The sequence below is a fragment of the Sinocyclocheilus rhinocerous genome, unplaced genomic scaffold (genome assembly GCF_001515625.1).
Source record: "Sinocyclocheilus rhinocerous isolate Xijiao unplaced genomic scaffold, SAMN03320098_v1.1 scaffold1164, whole genome shotgun sequence".
Lineage (NCBI taxonomy): Eukaryota > Metazoa > Chordata > Actinopteri > Cypriniformes > Cyprinidae > Sinocyclocheilus > Sinocyclocheilus rhinocerous.
In genome coordinates this window covers 1,758,285-1,773,635 of record NW_015643253.1, presented here as the reverse complement: position 1 = coordinate 1,773,635, position 15,351 = coordinate 1,758,285, and the positions used below count along the sequence as shown (strand labels likewise).

At 38.0% G+C, this 15,351-nt stretch overlaps 1 protein-coding gene across 1 annotated transcript; it reads right to left on the bottom strand.

Annotated features, from left to right (window-relative positions):
• Positions 1–226: 226 nt before the first annotated feature.
• Positions 227–14,840, bottom strand: LOC107757222 (PDZ domain-containing protein 4-like; the record flags this gene model as incomplete). The annotated part of the gene is made up of 2 exons (XM_016574636.1): positions 14,550–14,840; positions 227–474 (listed from the first exon to the last, which is right to left on the bottom strand). Coding segments are annotated over exons 1-2 (317 nt in total), but the record flags the coding sequence as incomplete, so codon positions are not given.
• Between the last annotated feature and the right edge of the window lie 511 nt (positions 14,841–15,351).

The following is a 15,351-nucleotide window of genomic DNA, read 5'->3' as shown; positions in this document are numbered from 1 at the left end:
CTTTTGTTGATTTTGATTGTTTCCATTGTCCTCATTTGTAAGTCGTTTTGGTTAAAAACATCTGCTAAATGATTAAATGTAATAATAATAATAATAATAATAATAATGTTATTGTAACTAAAAATATATATTTTATGATAATGACAAATACACAGTACAATAAACAGTATGAGGATTAAATCTAAATCCAAATGTAATTAAGAGTTCTGTCAGCATATGTATGTACCTGTCCGACAGCAGGAAGGGGCAGATGTCTGGCACAGGTGGAGTGGTGGGTCTCATCTTAGCCAGAGCCATGATGTGCTCAAAGGTGATGTCTGTCTGAGTGCACACATCCACCACACACACTTCCTGTAGGCTGTTCTGGTTCCGGGCCGAGGGCCCCCGCCTCAACACCTGCACCACAATGGGATCCTTCCGCATGGCCTCCACCGTTCCCTCATGTCCAGACTTGGAAAAATCACGCCCATTCACCTAATAAGTGCAATCCATAAATATCAGTAGAATTCAAACCACACAGACACACACAGAAACTTTTGGGCTGTAAAAGTAGCATGTGTGTGTGTGTGTGTGTGTGTGTGTGTGTGTTGTCGGAGCTGTCATATTTGTGTCAGTTCTCGTCAGGTGACATATATCTACAGGCTTGTTTATTTTCTCCAAGCTGAATGATTTGGCACAGGTGAGATAAGCACAAAGAAGTGATAAGACTGTATGTGTGTGTGTTTAAACACATGTGGCATGAGAGATAAGAACTGGATGAGAACCTCTTGGCCAGGCGACCAAACAGCGGAAAATGCAACAGACGCACACACAAACAGCATTGTGTCAACCCAAAAAGTACTGACAGTTGTTGAGAAAACTGACAAAAGAGCTAAACACTGGTGAAAGACGCCTGACTATAGACTTTTATATGGCACATTTGTAAGGGAGTCACACTTTGAGTTTCTCAACACTGTGAATCCAAAAGGAATAAAGAGCATGAGAGCATAACATAGTGAAATCCCACCTGGGAAGTGTCAAGCAATCAGAAAGGATTCTTCAGGGTATTATGTGTGAGCAAAAACACAATATCTGACACACGGTCCCATTCACAACACCGAAAGCATCTTATCTTCATATTGAGCACACGGCGAAAGGCTCAGTCACCCATCGATTCACTGTAGGAGCTCAATGGCAATGGCACATGGAATCTAATAGAAAAAGAAAGACTTCCTAATCATTACAACTCATAATTTCTGTTGAAAATCTGAATTTAGCATATTGCTTTAGAGCTCAGACTCTCTCTTTCTCTACGCAGCTGCAGGAGTCTGTGGACTACCATCATCTCACTGTGGAAGAGTAACCACACAGATTCTGTCACACAGTCTGTTATTATTCGAATTCATTTTCTTCATTAGATTTACTCGGAGACTAATAACTAACTCGCCGTGTCGTTAACTATTCAGATATTCAAAAAGAGACTATTAACTATTTGAATATGCAATTTTCCATGTCGCCTCTGCGCTGATTAATCAACGTGGCAAGATATTAATGAGAGGCAATTAGTCCCCTAACGACATGCATGACTGAGTGAGAGATGGAGAGAAAAAAAGTGCAAGGACTTTCTGTATAAGTGAAATTTGGTGCAAATTACTGTCGATGTGTGGCAGCAAAAATAGAGTTTTGTCTCATTACAAGTATAATCTAAGCATACTAAACAGACTGCGAACAAACAAGTAAATTGAGCAGTTTAGTCATGATAATAACTTGGGCTAATTATTTAAAATCAGACTCTTATGAAATTATCAGTTTGACAAACCTTAAACTGAACAAGATTTTTCTAAATAAAAAATTTAAAAAGGAATTATCAAAATGCTTAAATATTTAAATATATTTAATATTGAATCATATTAAAACATTATTTAATATTATTTAAATATTATTTAAATAACAAATACAGTATTTAAAAACGCTAAAATAACTGTTTATCCATCCAATGACATTCAGTGTTATTTTATTATTATTTATATACTATTTTTATATATTATATATTTTTTCATATTTAGCTTTTTGTTTTCATTTTAATTTTAGTTTAAGTTTTAATCATTTTGTTATATGCTTCTTTGATTTTTTTTCTAAAGATTCCTAATGAATTTGATTAATTTTTATTTCAGTTTTAGTTTTACTAATTTTAGTACTTCAATATAAACTTAATTATTTTAGTTAGTTGCCAAAGCAACATTTCAAATATTCATTTAAGTTTCACATCTAATTTTTAAATTCTATTTCAGCTTTATTTCAATATTTTCAGGGAAACCTGTTTGAACCAGTTATTTTTGCAACTCCGTTTGGTGTCGCTATTTCAACCAAATGCTATTACAAATTTCACCTTAAATATTCTAAACTTAATTATACTATAGAAATAAGATGTAACACCTAAGGCATAAGCATCTGCAAGTACATGCCTTCCCCCACCTTGTCCCCCAAACATATCACATATACACAGTATTCCCACATAAGTAACTGTGATTGCACAGTATCACCATAGAGATTCAACCATCTCTACTGCCATTACTTATGCGTGTGCTTTTGCATTAAATTCAAATTCCTCTTTAGGGACAAAGAATTACTCCTCAAAGAGGTTTTCGGTGGCAATATGCCACTGACTTATTCTGTGGGAATGTGGGAGTTTGACTACACAACACTACCCTGACAGAGTTCACCCTGCAGGCGAATGTCTACCTTTCACAACATAATTAAATTCTCCATTAGCACCAACCTTGATTTGATCCTCCAAGCGGTATAAATGCCTCTCATTCTTCTCTATTTTCAGCTACAAAAATAAATAATGCATTTGAAATAGCAGGCGCATATATCATAGGGAGCTGTGTATGTCTAACTAATGAGTCCTTCAGCAGGACCCAGCCATGGATGACATGGGTTATGACAAACTGAGTCAACAAAACGTTTATTTAGTCTCACTGCCTCACTACAATAACCCAACGCAAGCACTCTCAATATCATATCGCATACTGTCATAGAGTACATCATGTGTACTGAATCTAGATGTAGGGAATTGTTTTTCCATTATAGTCTACAGGAGTGTGAATAAATGAAATATTCTCAGAATGAGAACAGATTTTTGACAGGGTTGTGTCTCTTTGTCCACATCGCCTGCCCTATTTCGAGGCCTTAAACCTAACATGCTACAACATGTAGGGGCTTGTTGCTCTTCCTGGTCACTGTTGGATTTCATTTGGAGTTGCTGTGGCACTAGAAATCGCAAAAGAAATGACTTCAAATAGGTTTTCCAAACACTTCCACCATCTGCAATTGGTCAGAAAAACAGATAGCTCTGCCTCCAAACTGGTGGAGCCGATCGCTGCGTCCGGCTTAAGTTCAAATTCAAATGTAATTCCTAATAGACAGTATGCGATTTTGGATGAACTGAATGTCTCTGTTAAGCTAGTCAGGATGTTCAAAAAAAAAAAAAATCAAGCAATTGCTAGCATACTATTACTAGTACACTACTATTACACACTTCAGCTTTAAATCTACTGGCCTTCAAAACCACTGATCCTTATTGAAGCAAAAAACTGGACCAAGGCCTGAATTTAGCTATTGGTTTTGCTGTGCAGTAGAGTTCACTTCAAGGTTCACCAATAAATGTCATGGCGAAAATGCTGTGGAACAAGCCGACATTAATCATAACCATCACCACAATAGAACAAGGCTATGCAATACAACAATAAAAGGAGGGAAGACCTAAGGTTCAGGGTTAAACCTGCCTTTTTTGTACATGCTGACTCTCACTTGACCTAATGCTGAAAACTACTGATTGTTTCTGAAGGGCAATGAACGTGGTGTCTCGGCCTTAAAATGCCTGAGAAATCAGTCAAGTGAGCCAAGGAGAGTTATGGGTACTGCAGTCAGGCTGAGAGAGCGAGCAGGAGAGACAGATCTGAGGGTGATTTGTGGTTTCAGTGGGTATGCTTCATTATTTCAGCTGATTTCTGGTAGGAGTGTCCCACCGTGCCTCACTAATGACTTTAATGAAGGACTCTGCTCTAGAGAGACACCAGCTCTATACCAAAGCCTAGTGAGCTGCCTTTTAAGCATATGAACCGTCATAGAACCTCACAAGTGACTGTTTTGGAATGCTCTACATAGGTAGCAACTCCCATGTGCCACACAAATCAACTCGTATTTGATTTCAATACAGTTTGATGTTACCATGTTACTGAGCTTACCATGTTACATTGCTCTAATAAGTATACAAATACTGAATAATATACTAATAAACAATTTTTTAATTTCATTTCTGCATTTTTGTTTTCTTTGCACACAAAAAGTATTCTGGTAGCTTCATAAAATATCGGTTGAATCACTGATGTCACATGGACTATTTTAACGATGTCATTACTAAGTTTCTGGGCCTTGAACGTGGTAGTTCCCTTGCTGTGTATGGAGGGTCAGAAAGCTCTCGGATTTCATCAAAAATATCTTAATTTGTGTTCCGAAGATGAATGAGGGTCTTACGGGTTTGGTGCGACATGAGGGTGAGTAATTAATGACAGAATTTTCATTTTTGGGTGAACTATCCCTTTAACATTTAAAAGGTTAAAATTCAAAAGTGTGACATTCCTCTAGCCATGGATTTAACTTCTCAGTACAATGCATTCTGTGTCTGTCTTCTGGATTCAGTTTAAGAGGAAACTGTAAGAAAGAGGTAAGCAGAAGATGATGACTGAATGTAACAAAGAAGAACAGATGGATCTAGTGTTCTAGACACACAGTCTAATGTAGTGGCTTATCTTCCACTGTGAACTTCATTCATGTGTCTCCCTTTCAGATTGACTAATAGATGTAGTGCGTCTGGCGCCAGGGGCTTATTGTATAGTACTTCCTCCTACACACATTACACAAAGATTAACCTTACATCTGCTATCATTACAGGCAGGAACACCACAAACAATAGCCATATAAATAGACAAAACACACACACACACACACACACACTATGTACCAAGCAATATTTCTAAATTAAATCAAGGGAGGGATAGTAACTGCTAATCCAATGTATCAGGGTTCAAGAGGAGGTCAGAGACTTTCATACATTCTGACAATGCATAAAGTTCATTTTTGAGTTCTGAACCTGAGCGAGGCCTAGTTGTTAGCATCGTCAAAATATACATCGACATGACAGAAAGACTCCCGTTGCTGTATTTTTCCACTATATTGCACTCTTGTGTGCCAATCCAAACACATTTCTAGACAAAAACATAGTAATCAAAGACCACATTATTGGGTGTGAATCTTTTGTCCTGCATCCCACGTTTGCGGATCCAAAGCCTGATGAATGCATCTGGCAGTTGCGCGTAGGCTGGCACGGGTCGATCATGCTCTGTGTGTAGCTAATTCACCACTACAGGTATGGCACATGACGGCTGCCACCATACGTCCAAAACCGACCCATCAAACCTGAAGCCCATATTAAGATTAATCAAATAACCAGGAGCACAAACACAGCATTTAATATGCAAACCTGCACCTTCTGAGTAAAACCAGGTACATTGTGTGAGAAGTTCAATGTGTGAATGACAGATTTAACTCAAATTATAACAACCCTTTAATGAGCTACCAGCCGTGAGATTTTTTTATCTCCCTAAACGTGTGTGTAATTCCCGGCTCTTCCTGTTACATGCCAATTAGCATTATTCCTCATGTGTTGAGTTGGATTCCGCTAGGCGGATAGCAAAATAGCACATGCCTTCACACCTGAACAGTCTTCAAGAGCACATCAGATGTGTGTGAATGGACATCCAAACACACGCTTGCTTAAAGATCTACTCTGACTCACGCAGCCCCATAATGCCACGCTGGGTTGTTTTGCAGTGCAATTTAGCTCCATTCAGCCTGTCGGCAGTCAGTCAGCGCCTGCTTTTACAGTTGCTCAACGGATGACTTCAAGTATGAATTGGGCATAATTGGCTAATCAGAAATAGACATGGAAGAATTTGAATGAGCAGATAAAAAGACATAATATATTTCATAGGATAGACCAAGAATATGGGACACACTTGTGACTCCATTAATTCAATATTTATCATTGTTGATTAATATATTATAATATAACATAACATAACATAACATAACATAACATAAAACATAGCATAACATAACATAACATAAATGTTGGATATTTACTTTTTACTACAGTCAATATCTCTAAAAGTAGCTTTATTTGTCTACACAAACAAACAAACAAACAAACAATAAACAAGCAAACAAACAAACAAATACAATATATTTTTAAACATTTATGGACTTCACATTTAAATTCAAATTTTTGAAGTAGACATTTGAAACTAATAAACAAAACCACTTGCTTGAGTAAACACATGCATACTTGAACTTCTGACCTTAAAAAACGTAATATATTCCTTAATATATGTGACAATTTCCCTATATGACAACTAGCCTGGTCTCTTCTATATGTTTTATTAGGCCAATGCTGTATATGGAAGCAAACAAAAGGACACAAAACTGCTAATTTCCTGGAAAGGATCTGCTCTAAGACTTGAACCTTACTGATGTTTCAGAAAGCAAATCTGGTTACGGAGTGGAGACTCCACGGTGTGCCCCACAGATGGGCCGCTTGATACTTAATACGCAAACGGACGGTGCAGGAGACCTCAGAGAGCTGCTAATGACTTTTCAAGCATGCTAGAAAACCAACTCAAGTTTGATAGTGTCACAGTATCGAATGAACATACAGAACCCTTCCAAGACGCACAAGTTTGGACTCAATGACTGAAAAGGCCTGAGCAACAAGCAATGACAAGGGGGATCAAGGACATATGAGATCTACAGGCTTCAATATGACATGCACAAAATTACAGACCAGCTACCACCAGTTCAACACATTACAACCAAACACAGATATGAATGATTCAACCATGGGCAACTTCTGGCTCTGTGGATTTTTCAAAAATAAACTCTTCAAACACACTTCTTATACTCATTTTCCACATACACTAACTTTGGATAAAACTTAACTAGTAGTAAAATTGATAATCATAATTGCAAAATTTATCATTAAAATTACACTACAACTGTCACACACAGTAGTAATGTGTGTATAAAGTAAATAATTTTTAAATAAAATTGGAAGATTAAATGCAATTTTATGGATTTTCATATTTAAGAGTACAACAAAACAAAAATAAATTTTCAAGTTTTAATGTGAAAAAAGTCGAAATCTCAACTCTTCATAAATGCATGTTTGTTGTAAAAGTAACACATTTACAAGGAATGTTTGAGTGATATCAGCTTATCATTGCTGTTGAATTAAGGATGTCACAGTGTGCTGGTGTCAGACTCAGAGGAAATGACCCAGGCCAGTTTGTGTCTCACACTGACAGACTGTCACTATCACAGGGGGCTGAGGCCAGCCAAGAGGAACAGACAGGAGCAGTGACCTCCCTGTATGTGTGTGTGTGTGCGTGTGTGTGTAAGACGTGTGTGATGAAAGGTGAAATGCATCCAATCCTGTCTGCTATTGCCAGATGTCTGCAAAGACACAAGGTCTCTCTCCATAATTCGGTTCCATATAACAGTCCATTCAAGTGTACTAACAGTTTGAAGTTATATTGAAATTAGACTGATAAACACTGCAATTTCAATATCCCATAATAATTCCTCAGTTTTCTGCTCTGTTTTCTCTCAGAAAATGTCTCACCTTTGCAAGAACAAAAGAACAGGCAGAAAGTGGGGTGGGGGAGGGATATCAGTACAGACACAAGAAGCCACTGAGATCCATTCCTGTGGCTTAACCTTGCACACACAGATGCTTTATTATTTGATCTGCATCAAAATCTTACCAAGTAACTGCACTACTGGGCTGAACTGCAGTGCTCACAGATTGTTTTAAAATTGCAGATACATCACACATAACCCATAAGTTATCTGAATTTGTCTGAAGAGCTCTCGAACTGTAATTCTCCGGAAACACTGGCAGCTGCACAACGCACACGTTATTTCCTCCCTGGGTCCTTGGCCAGATGGGATATTAGGAATTGTCATCTAGATGTATGTACCTGCTAATTGTGTGTTAATTACAAATGGATCAATCCACAATCCTCCAGTACACTATAAACCTGCTATATAGACCCAATCAATGTAGAACAAATCAAGGAAAATAACCTATACTTTAAAGTCAATGCAAATTGCCATTTGAAACCACTTTTATTAGCTTGATGTGTTTTAGATTGAAAAATTTGGATAATGTTATCTACCTTGTCTAAATAAACTAACAATTAAGCACCATAAACTAAAGCTACATGTAAATGTAAACATCACAACTTTATAAATGTACAGTGTGAAAAAAAAATTCAATTTGTGTTATGCTGAAGATTTGACAGTTTGACAGTGATATTAAATCATTAGCATTTTGAAGATTAACTTAAAGTGTTAGATTATAGCAAAGGTAATATAGTGAAAAATAGAGGAAATTAGTTATTTTGCTTCTGGTTAGTATTATCTTAACGCCTAAGTGACATCAGTGAACAAGCAAAGTCATTTAAAAGAGGAAGAGGACGTTCTGATTAAATATTATGAATTGATGAATCACTCACTATTAGACCAGGAAAATGCATTAACAAAGTAAATTTAGATTTTTTTATGTTGCCTTCTTTTGCACAGTACACGAGACATTAACTGGGTTCAGCAATATCAGTGATTTTATCCAAGAACCGTGACAAAAACCATCTCAGAAAGATTTTCTGACTTTTTTTAATGCAAGATCCATCACACTAGTTCTAGTCCTTAAGTCAAGTGAACAGCGGTATGTAGATTTAATGCCCTGTGTTTCATTTGTGTAGCACCCATGTGTGACGGAGCTGTAATCAGCCCCTTTTGACTTGCCAATTGGGCCGACTCACAGAGGATTGCATGATGAAGGAAAGACAAAACTCCATAACTTCTTATAATTACCAATCAGCTCTGAAGCCCAGCACTAGTGAACAGCGGTATGTAGATTTAATGCCCTGTGTTTCATTTGTGTAGCACCCATGTGTGACGGAGCTGTAATCAGCCCCTTTTGACTTGCCAATTGGGCCGACTCACAGAGGATTGCATGATGAAGGAAAGACAAAACTCCATAACTTCTTATAATTACCAATCAGCTCTGAAGCCCAGCACTAATTACACACCAGTGTGTCTAGGGCAGACAAGCAGGTCATCTCCTTTGTGGTTCAAGACAAAGAACTTTTATTATCTGTTCTGCTGAAATCAGACTATGATTGTCTTAAGAATGAAATAGAGAGGCCAGGATCAGTTTAAGAATATAAAATGACAAGTTTGGGACAAAAAGAACAAGATTTAATTTATGCATATTCATCTTTTTTGGTTTATAATTTCAAAAAGGAGTTCACAGATTAATCTGCCTGTTCTGAAAGTGCAAAAAAAATACTAAACGCAAATAAAATGCTACTAACTGCAACTTGGCCTACTTGGAAAGAAAATAAAGTGTTTAAAAGGGGAGTTGTGAGTTAAAACCTATATGCAATAAATATCCTCCAGAGTGTCTGGTTGATGCAAAGTACATTTTTGCATTGCATGGATAGTGTGGCCGCATAGGTGGTGTATGGTATATGGGAAAAAATGAGAGCAGAGAGGGGCTCATAATAAAGACTTTCAATCAGAGGGTCTGATTGTCGAATGGGTTTGTTATACGGATGTAAAGGTCAAGCCTGCACTTTTTAAAATGAAATAACACAAAAAAGAAAAGGTCACCTCATAATTTCACTTCAGAGACAGTCATACAGGAAGCAGATCAGACAGAAGTGTAAAATCCCTTGAAACTCAATCCACCTGAGCGGTAGAGACAGTAACAGCAATGATAATGACCCTATTGCCACTTCTTATTACAGTTCGTGCTATACATCTTATAAAAATCTTTAAAAATAGTTAAGAAAAAGATTGGCTGAGTGTAACCTTGCACAAATGTATTAAAATTGTGGCCTAAAAGCTGATATTATGTTAATGCTGATAACCGAAAAAATAGACAGTATTAATATTCTTATTGTTATTATACAAGTGAATTTAGGCATCACAACATGATAATGTACAGTATGAAAAATAAATATTCATTTTGTGCTATGTTCAAGATTTAACGGTTTTATTAAATAATTTATTAAATAATAATGTTATTGAATAATTAGATTAACTCTAAGTAAATGTTACATTGTGGCAAAGGTAATGTAAAACAAATGTAAAAATAGAGGAAATGCACAAATCAATAAACCAATATCAACTAATACTAATAAATAAACTAATGATGAATAATAAATGAATTAATAAGTGAGTGAGTGAGTGAGTGAGTGAATGGTCTCAAAATATGGTGCATCCCTAACAAAAGTGTCTAATTTCATGTAATTAATTCAACAAACATGTAATGAACTATCGTAGATCTGTTCATGTGTGCTTTTGAAAGCTGATATTACTTTCTACATATTCACATGAAGTCTAAAAACTGGTATGCAGTAAATGTGAAACCATACACACAACAGCAGGTAATCTGATAAGGAAGATCAGTAGCGGCATAAATGACACGATACACAGGTTTAGATGAGGTCATCTGCTCTCTTTCCAGATCAGGAGAAAAAGATGAACTCAGCATCTGTCATTTCACTAAAGCAGAAAATCACCAGGACCACTGAGAGAGTAGAGTCTATTTTTAGCAATAATTATGCAATCATTCCATGCATGCTACAGCTAAAGAGAATGATATGGGCTTTAAATGAGATTTCCATCATATGCACACACACGCGCTTCTCCTGGCCTGGAGTTGGCAGGGTCTGCTGATATGATCACCCCAGGGTCTGTGCTATCTGACATACTTATCATCCAACACACTCACAAGATCAATCAAAACTACATGTTTCTCTGTCTTTCCCTTCTTTCATTCCACACACAACGCATTTCATCAGCAAGGAGCATCGTTCAGAAAAAGGCTCCGGGACAGGAAGATGGATGAGAGTGTTCTGAGAGAGAGACAGGGGACATCGCCCAACAGTGACGATGCCAATAAGAGAGACCTTGGTTCAGGCAGGAGTGTGAAGCATCCTTGCACACATACACACTCAAAACTCAATCTTACACACTCACAAAAGCCAGTTCCTTTTGGAAGATCTCTCTAAAGTTTACCCTCCATCTGGAGGCCCATTAAACTTGAAGGCTGTGATACACTGACTGCCCAATTCACTCGCACAGATCCAGATCCATATGGTTGTTAGTGCTCTCGGGACCGACACTTCCTCTGACCCTTGATGGCCACCGTAGGGGGCGCAGAGGTAAACTGTTGCCAGCACAACAGTTTTTTTCAGTTTTTTTCAGCACATTTATGATTTAATCAAGAGAGTTTGGAGAAGATCTTTTGAAACAAGGTGAATTACAAATAGCAAATGTAATTGGCATAAATGTAAATGTGATTCCTGCTAAGTTCTGCTTCTGTTTTTTCATGATATCTCTGAAATTTGTGGAACTACAGATACAAAAAATTAGTGTCTTAGTGAGAGAAAATGAGTGGGAGGTGATATCTCTCGTTCTCCTCCCATGCTGATCCACAGACTGGAAATTACACTGAGCATCTGTCCCCATAAGGGATCCTGACCATGGCCGTAAACTGCACTGCTCCCATGAGCCTCAGTGTTTCAGCTCAACTGAGTGAAATAGCCTCCATCACCTCATGCTAACACAGATTCGCTGATCAGCAATTACCAGAATTTTAGAGATTAATAGGGAAATAAATACATTTACATAGTTTGATTTTAACAGTTGCCTCACTCTGTGCACCTTACAGATTTAGCCTAGCAGTAGATCACATTTTAGACAAAATCTTTAAGTTGCCATGGTAACAACATGTTAAGTCATAAGTTCATTGTACTAGTTAGACCATTTTGAATTGCTGATGATGAAAATCGAGCTGAAACTCATACAATAGAGTAGAAATGGCAAATTATAGTGTTATATAATAAACAAATCGTATTTATTAATATAAAAATATACTGCTGCCCAAAAAGAGTCAACTAATTATTAAATCCAAGGATGTACATATTTTTTCCACCCTGCACTATAAATGTTTATACAGTTTGTTCAATAAAAGACCATTTTATGCAGATATCCAATGGTTCACATACTTTTTCACAATAACTGTGTATTAATAAGCATCCATAATGTTACCCTATCCAAGCACCTCATGGGTGTTTGCCATCTTGTTTTCCACAGCACTGCATAAAATAATGCTTGGTTTCTCAAAAGCTGTCATTTTGATATCATTGAGTGTTTATATCCTCCTCAAATCAAGTCATCTGTAATAAGACTTGAAATGACATCACATATTACATCACAATGGATAAACAGCAGCTAATCACAGAGGTTTTGCCAGTTTGATCTGCAGACCAAATTAAGGTGAAATGGCTCAGACCTTACATTCCAAAACTTGATCTGGCTGACGGAACATAAAAACACAGCCAAGTACTCCGAGACTGAGAGTAAGAGAGAGGGAAAGAGTGCGGGAGTACGGTTCTTTGTAACGTGGCTAACAAAGAAAGAAGAATACATTTCCATGGTGAGCCCGTTGAGGGGCGAACACTCACATTAAACTCATAAATCTCACAGACCACCAGGGTCTATTCTCGGCTGTGCTGCCGAGAATAGCGTCAAAATGGTCAGGGGGCGTGAAATTGCACTGAAGGCGTGTGTTTGTGTTTATTCATGTCTGCTTCTTGTTGTGACTTCAAGAGTAACACGGTGCAACATTTCTTTGATTTCTTCTTGCAAACATAAAAGCTTGAAAATTTAAATTGCCGAATAACAGAAACATCTGAGGCAATCTGAGAAACATCTGAGGCCTTGACACACTTTTGCTTCAGCTTGGGAATTCACTCCACAGAGAGTAGATCCAGATTTCCCTTTCCTTTCAACATTCCCTAGTACCTTCATCCTTCCTGGAGACATTGCATTATTTCTTTTTTTATTTTTAAAAAAATTAAAAATGCAATGTATTTATTTCCATCGAGAGTTGAACTCCACTGCTAAAACTACAAAGGGACCAACATGTGACATATAAAAAGTCATCTCATGTCAAGCAAAAAGCAAACCATAACCCACCAGACACATACACACAATCTCTAGGGTGTCACAGCGGCAACACGCCGCACACAAAAATGCTGCCAGCCACTCTTCACTCCATTGTGCCACAAAAGAGCAAGTGCTTGTACAAAACTCCCAATCACAGGCAATAGAGCACCGTTATCAGCAAAAGGCTATCTGAACAAGTCACTCTAAACACAAGCCTGCTGTTTTGAACCAGTAGGGATCAAACTTCTATCACCCCAGTCCAGTCGCCGACAGGAATAATCTCCCAGATTGGCTTCCACACAGACAAAAGGCACAGTTTACCATCTAATTAGGTACTAAAGCCATTTTGTACAACAGCTTAATGAGGCAGCGATCAGAGCAACATGAAAATATTATTTTGCACGCTTGGTGCTCAAGAGGGAGCATGGACTCTGACCTCCCATGCAGCACAGGAACATGGGCATTCCTACAGCTCGGAAAGGAGAGGAGTCAAGAGTTCAGCCATTCCGAGACTAGCATCAACCCTAAACGTTAGTGGTGACTAAAAAGCAAAATTGATCTTTAACTATTGTATTGAACAACTCTGCTTCTAAGAATCTGTTACAGAGCTCCAGTGGATGCCAACTACAAAGGCAAGGGTTTGGAAACATGGTGGTACTAATCATGATCAATTTGCAATTTGTTCAGGTTTTTGCACCTTATACAGGCTTGCTTCTTTCTTGCAACTCTGGCTACGTAACAATAAAAAGTTTCACCAGTGTGTGAAATCCAAAATTCTCATCCTCCTACCTGTAAGCATCTTGTACAACAGCTGTACCCAAATGAACAAGAACATTACTACAGTTGTAAAGGGTGTGTGCTGCAAAATCTCCTTTGATCCCTGACAAATGCTTCCAGGTAAGTCCCCAATGTTCCCCTAAAGAACTCTTCACACAAGACTGTGCAGGTCCAAACACAAAACAACTACTAGAACCAAACTGAATGTCTTAGAAGACACTTTTAAAACACAAAGTTTGGAGTCGATAGCCCCTTGGGTACGCATCAACCAGAGTTCGAATCCAGGCTTGTGGTCCTTTCCATTCCCGCACCTCTTGCTCTCTCCCACATAACTTCCTATCCACTCTCTGACTGTTCTGTACAAAAATGGCCAAAAATGAATCTTTAAAACACAAAGGGTTTCCCTATCTACTACTTGGAGGAGTAGTGTCCTGTCCCTTGAAAAAACTGGTTCTACTTGCATTATTCTTATTTGTAGGATGCTTTGGATAAACAAGTCTAAACAAATGGATCCATTCATCTAACCAAGTTGCCTAGAAAAGATAGAGAACATATCTCTAGAGAAGGTAGAAACTTCCATGTAAGTTCCATCTGATCTCACAACTCAACTTCAAAAGGATCTCAGGAGTAGGTTAAACAAGTCGACTCACCTGTGCGATCTCATACAGCAGCTTGTAGTGCTCCTCTCTTTTCTGCAGTGTGCACAGGTTACAGCCCATCTCGCCGTCTCGGGTCCCCCAACAGTTCTCTGGCAGTAGTGCACACACACAGGCACACCGGGGATTTCCCTCAAACGTTGAGTAACGTCTCTCATCAGTAGGTACCTCTTTCCCGGTCTTCTTTGTGTAAAAATCACGCACTGACCAGCCTGCCTGATGCTGCAGAATTCCTCGTGAATGACTGTCTGTGTGTGTGCATCGTACCCCCTCGATCTCCCTGTGTCCCTCTCTCATCCACACTAGCTAGCAGTCATCCACGCACGCTGTACTAAACCCCTCTTCATAGAGACACACCCCCTTCTCTCACTTGCCCATCTCTCCCTCTCTCTATCTCTCTCTCGGTTCCTCCCTCTCTCTCTATCTAAAGCTCAGTGCACATGACTACACCTACTCTAGCTCATGAATAATAATGACTATCTGTTAGTTATTCATAAAAGATGATCCGTAGAAGGTGCTGTGAATGTGTTAACTGGGTATTTATCTCAAGGCATTAAATAAGGTGGTAACAACCACCAGCTGAACAACTAAAAATACATCTCACGTTTAGATTACACAAATGTATTTATTATTTGATTGATTTATGTTGTTAATTTCACAGTCTTTAGTGATACTGTATTTCATGAATAGAAATTGGCCTTGTGAAAGGAGAATAAATGGTCTGTTTTTAATATTTTCAGTGAAGTATGAATAAATGTTGTCAAAAGGGATTTCAACCATTTTGTGAACACCGTAT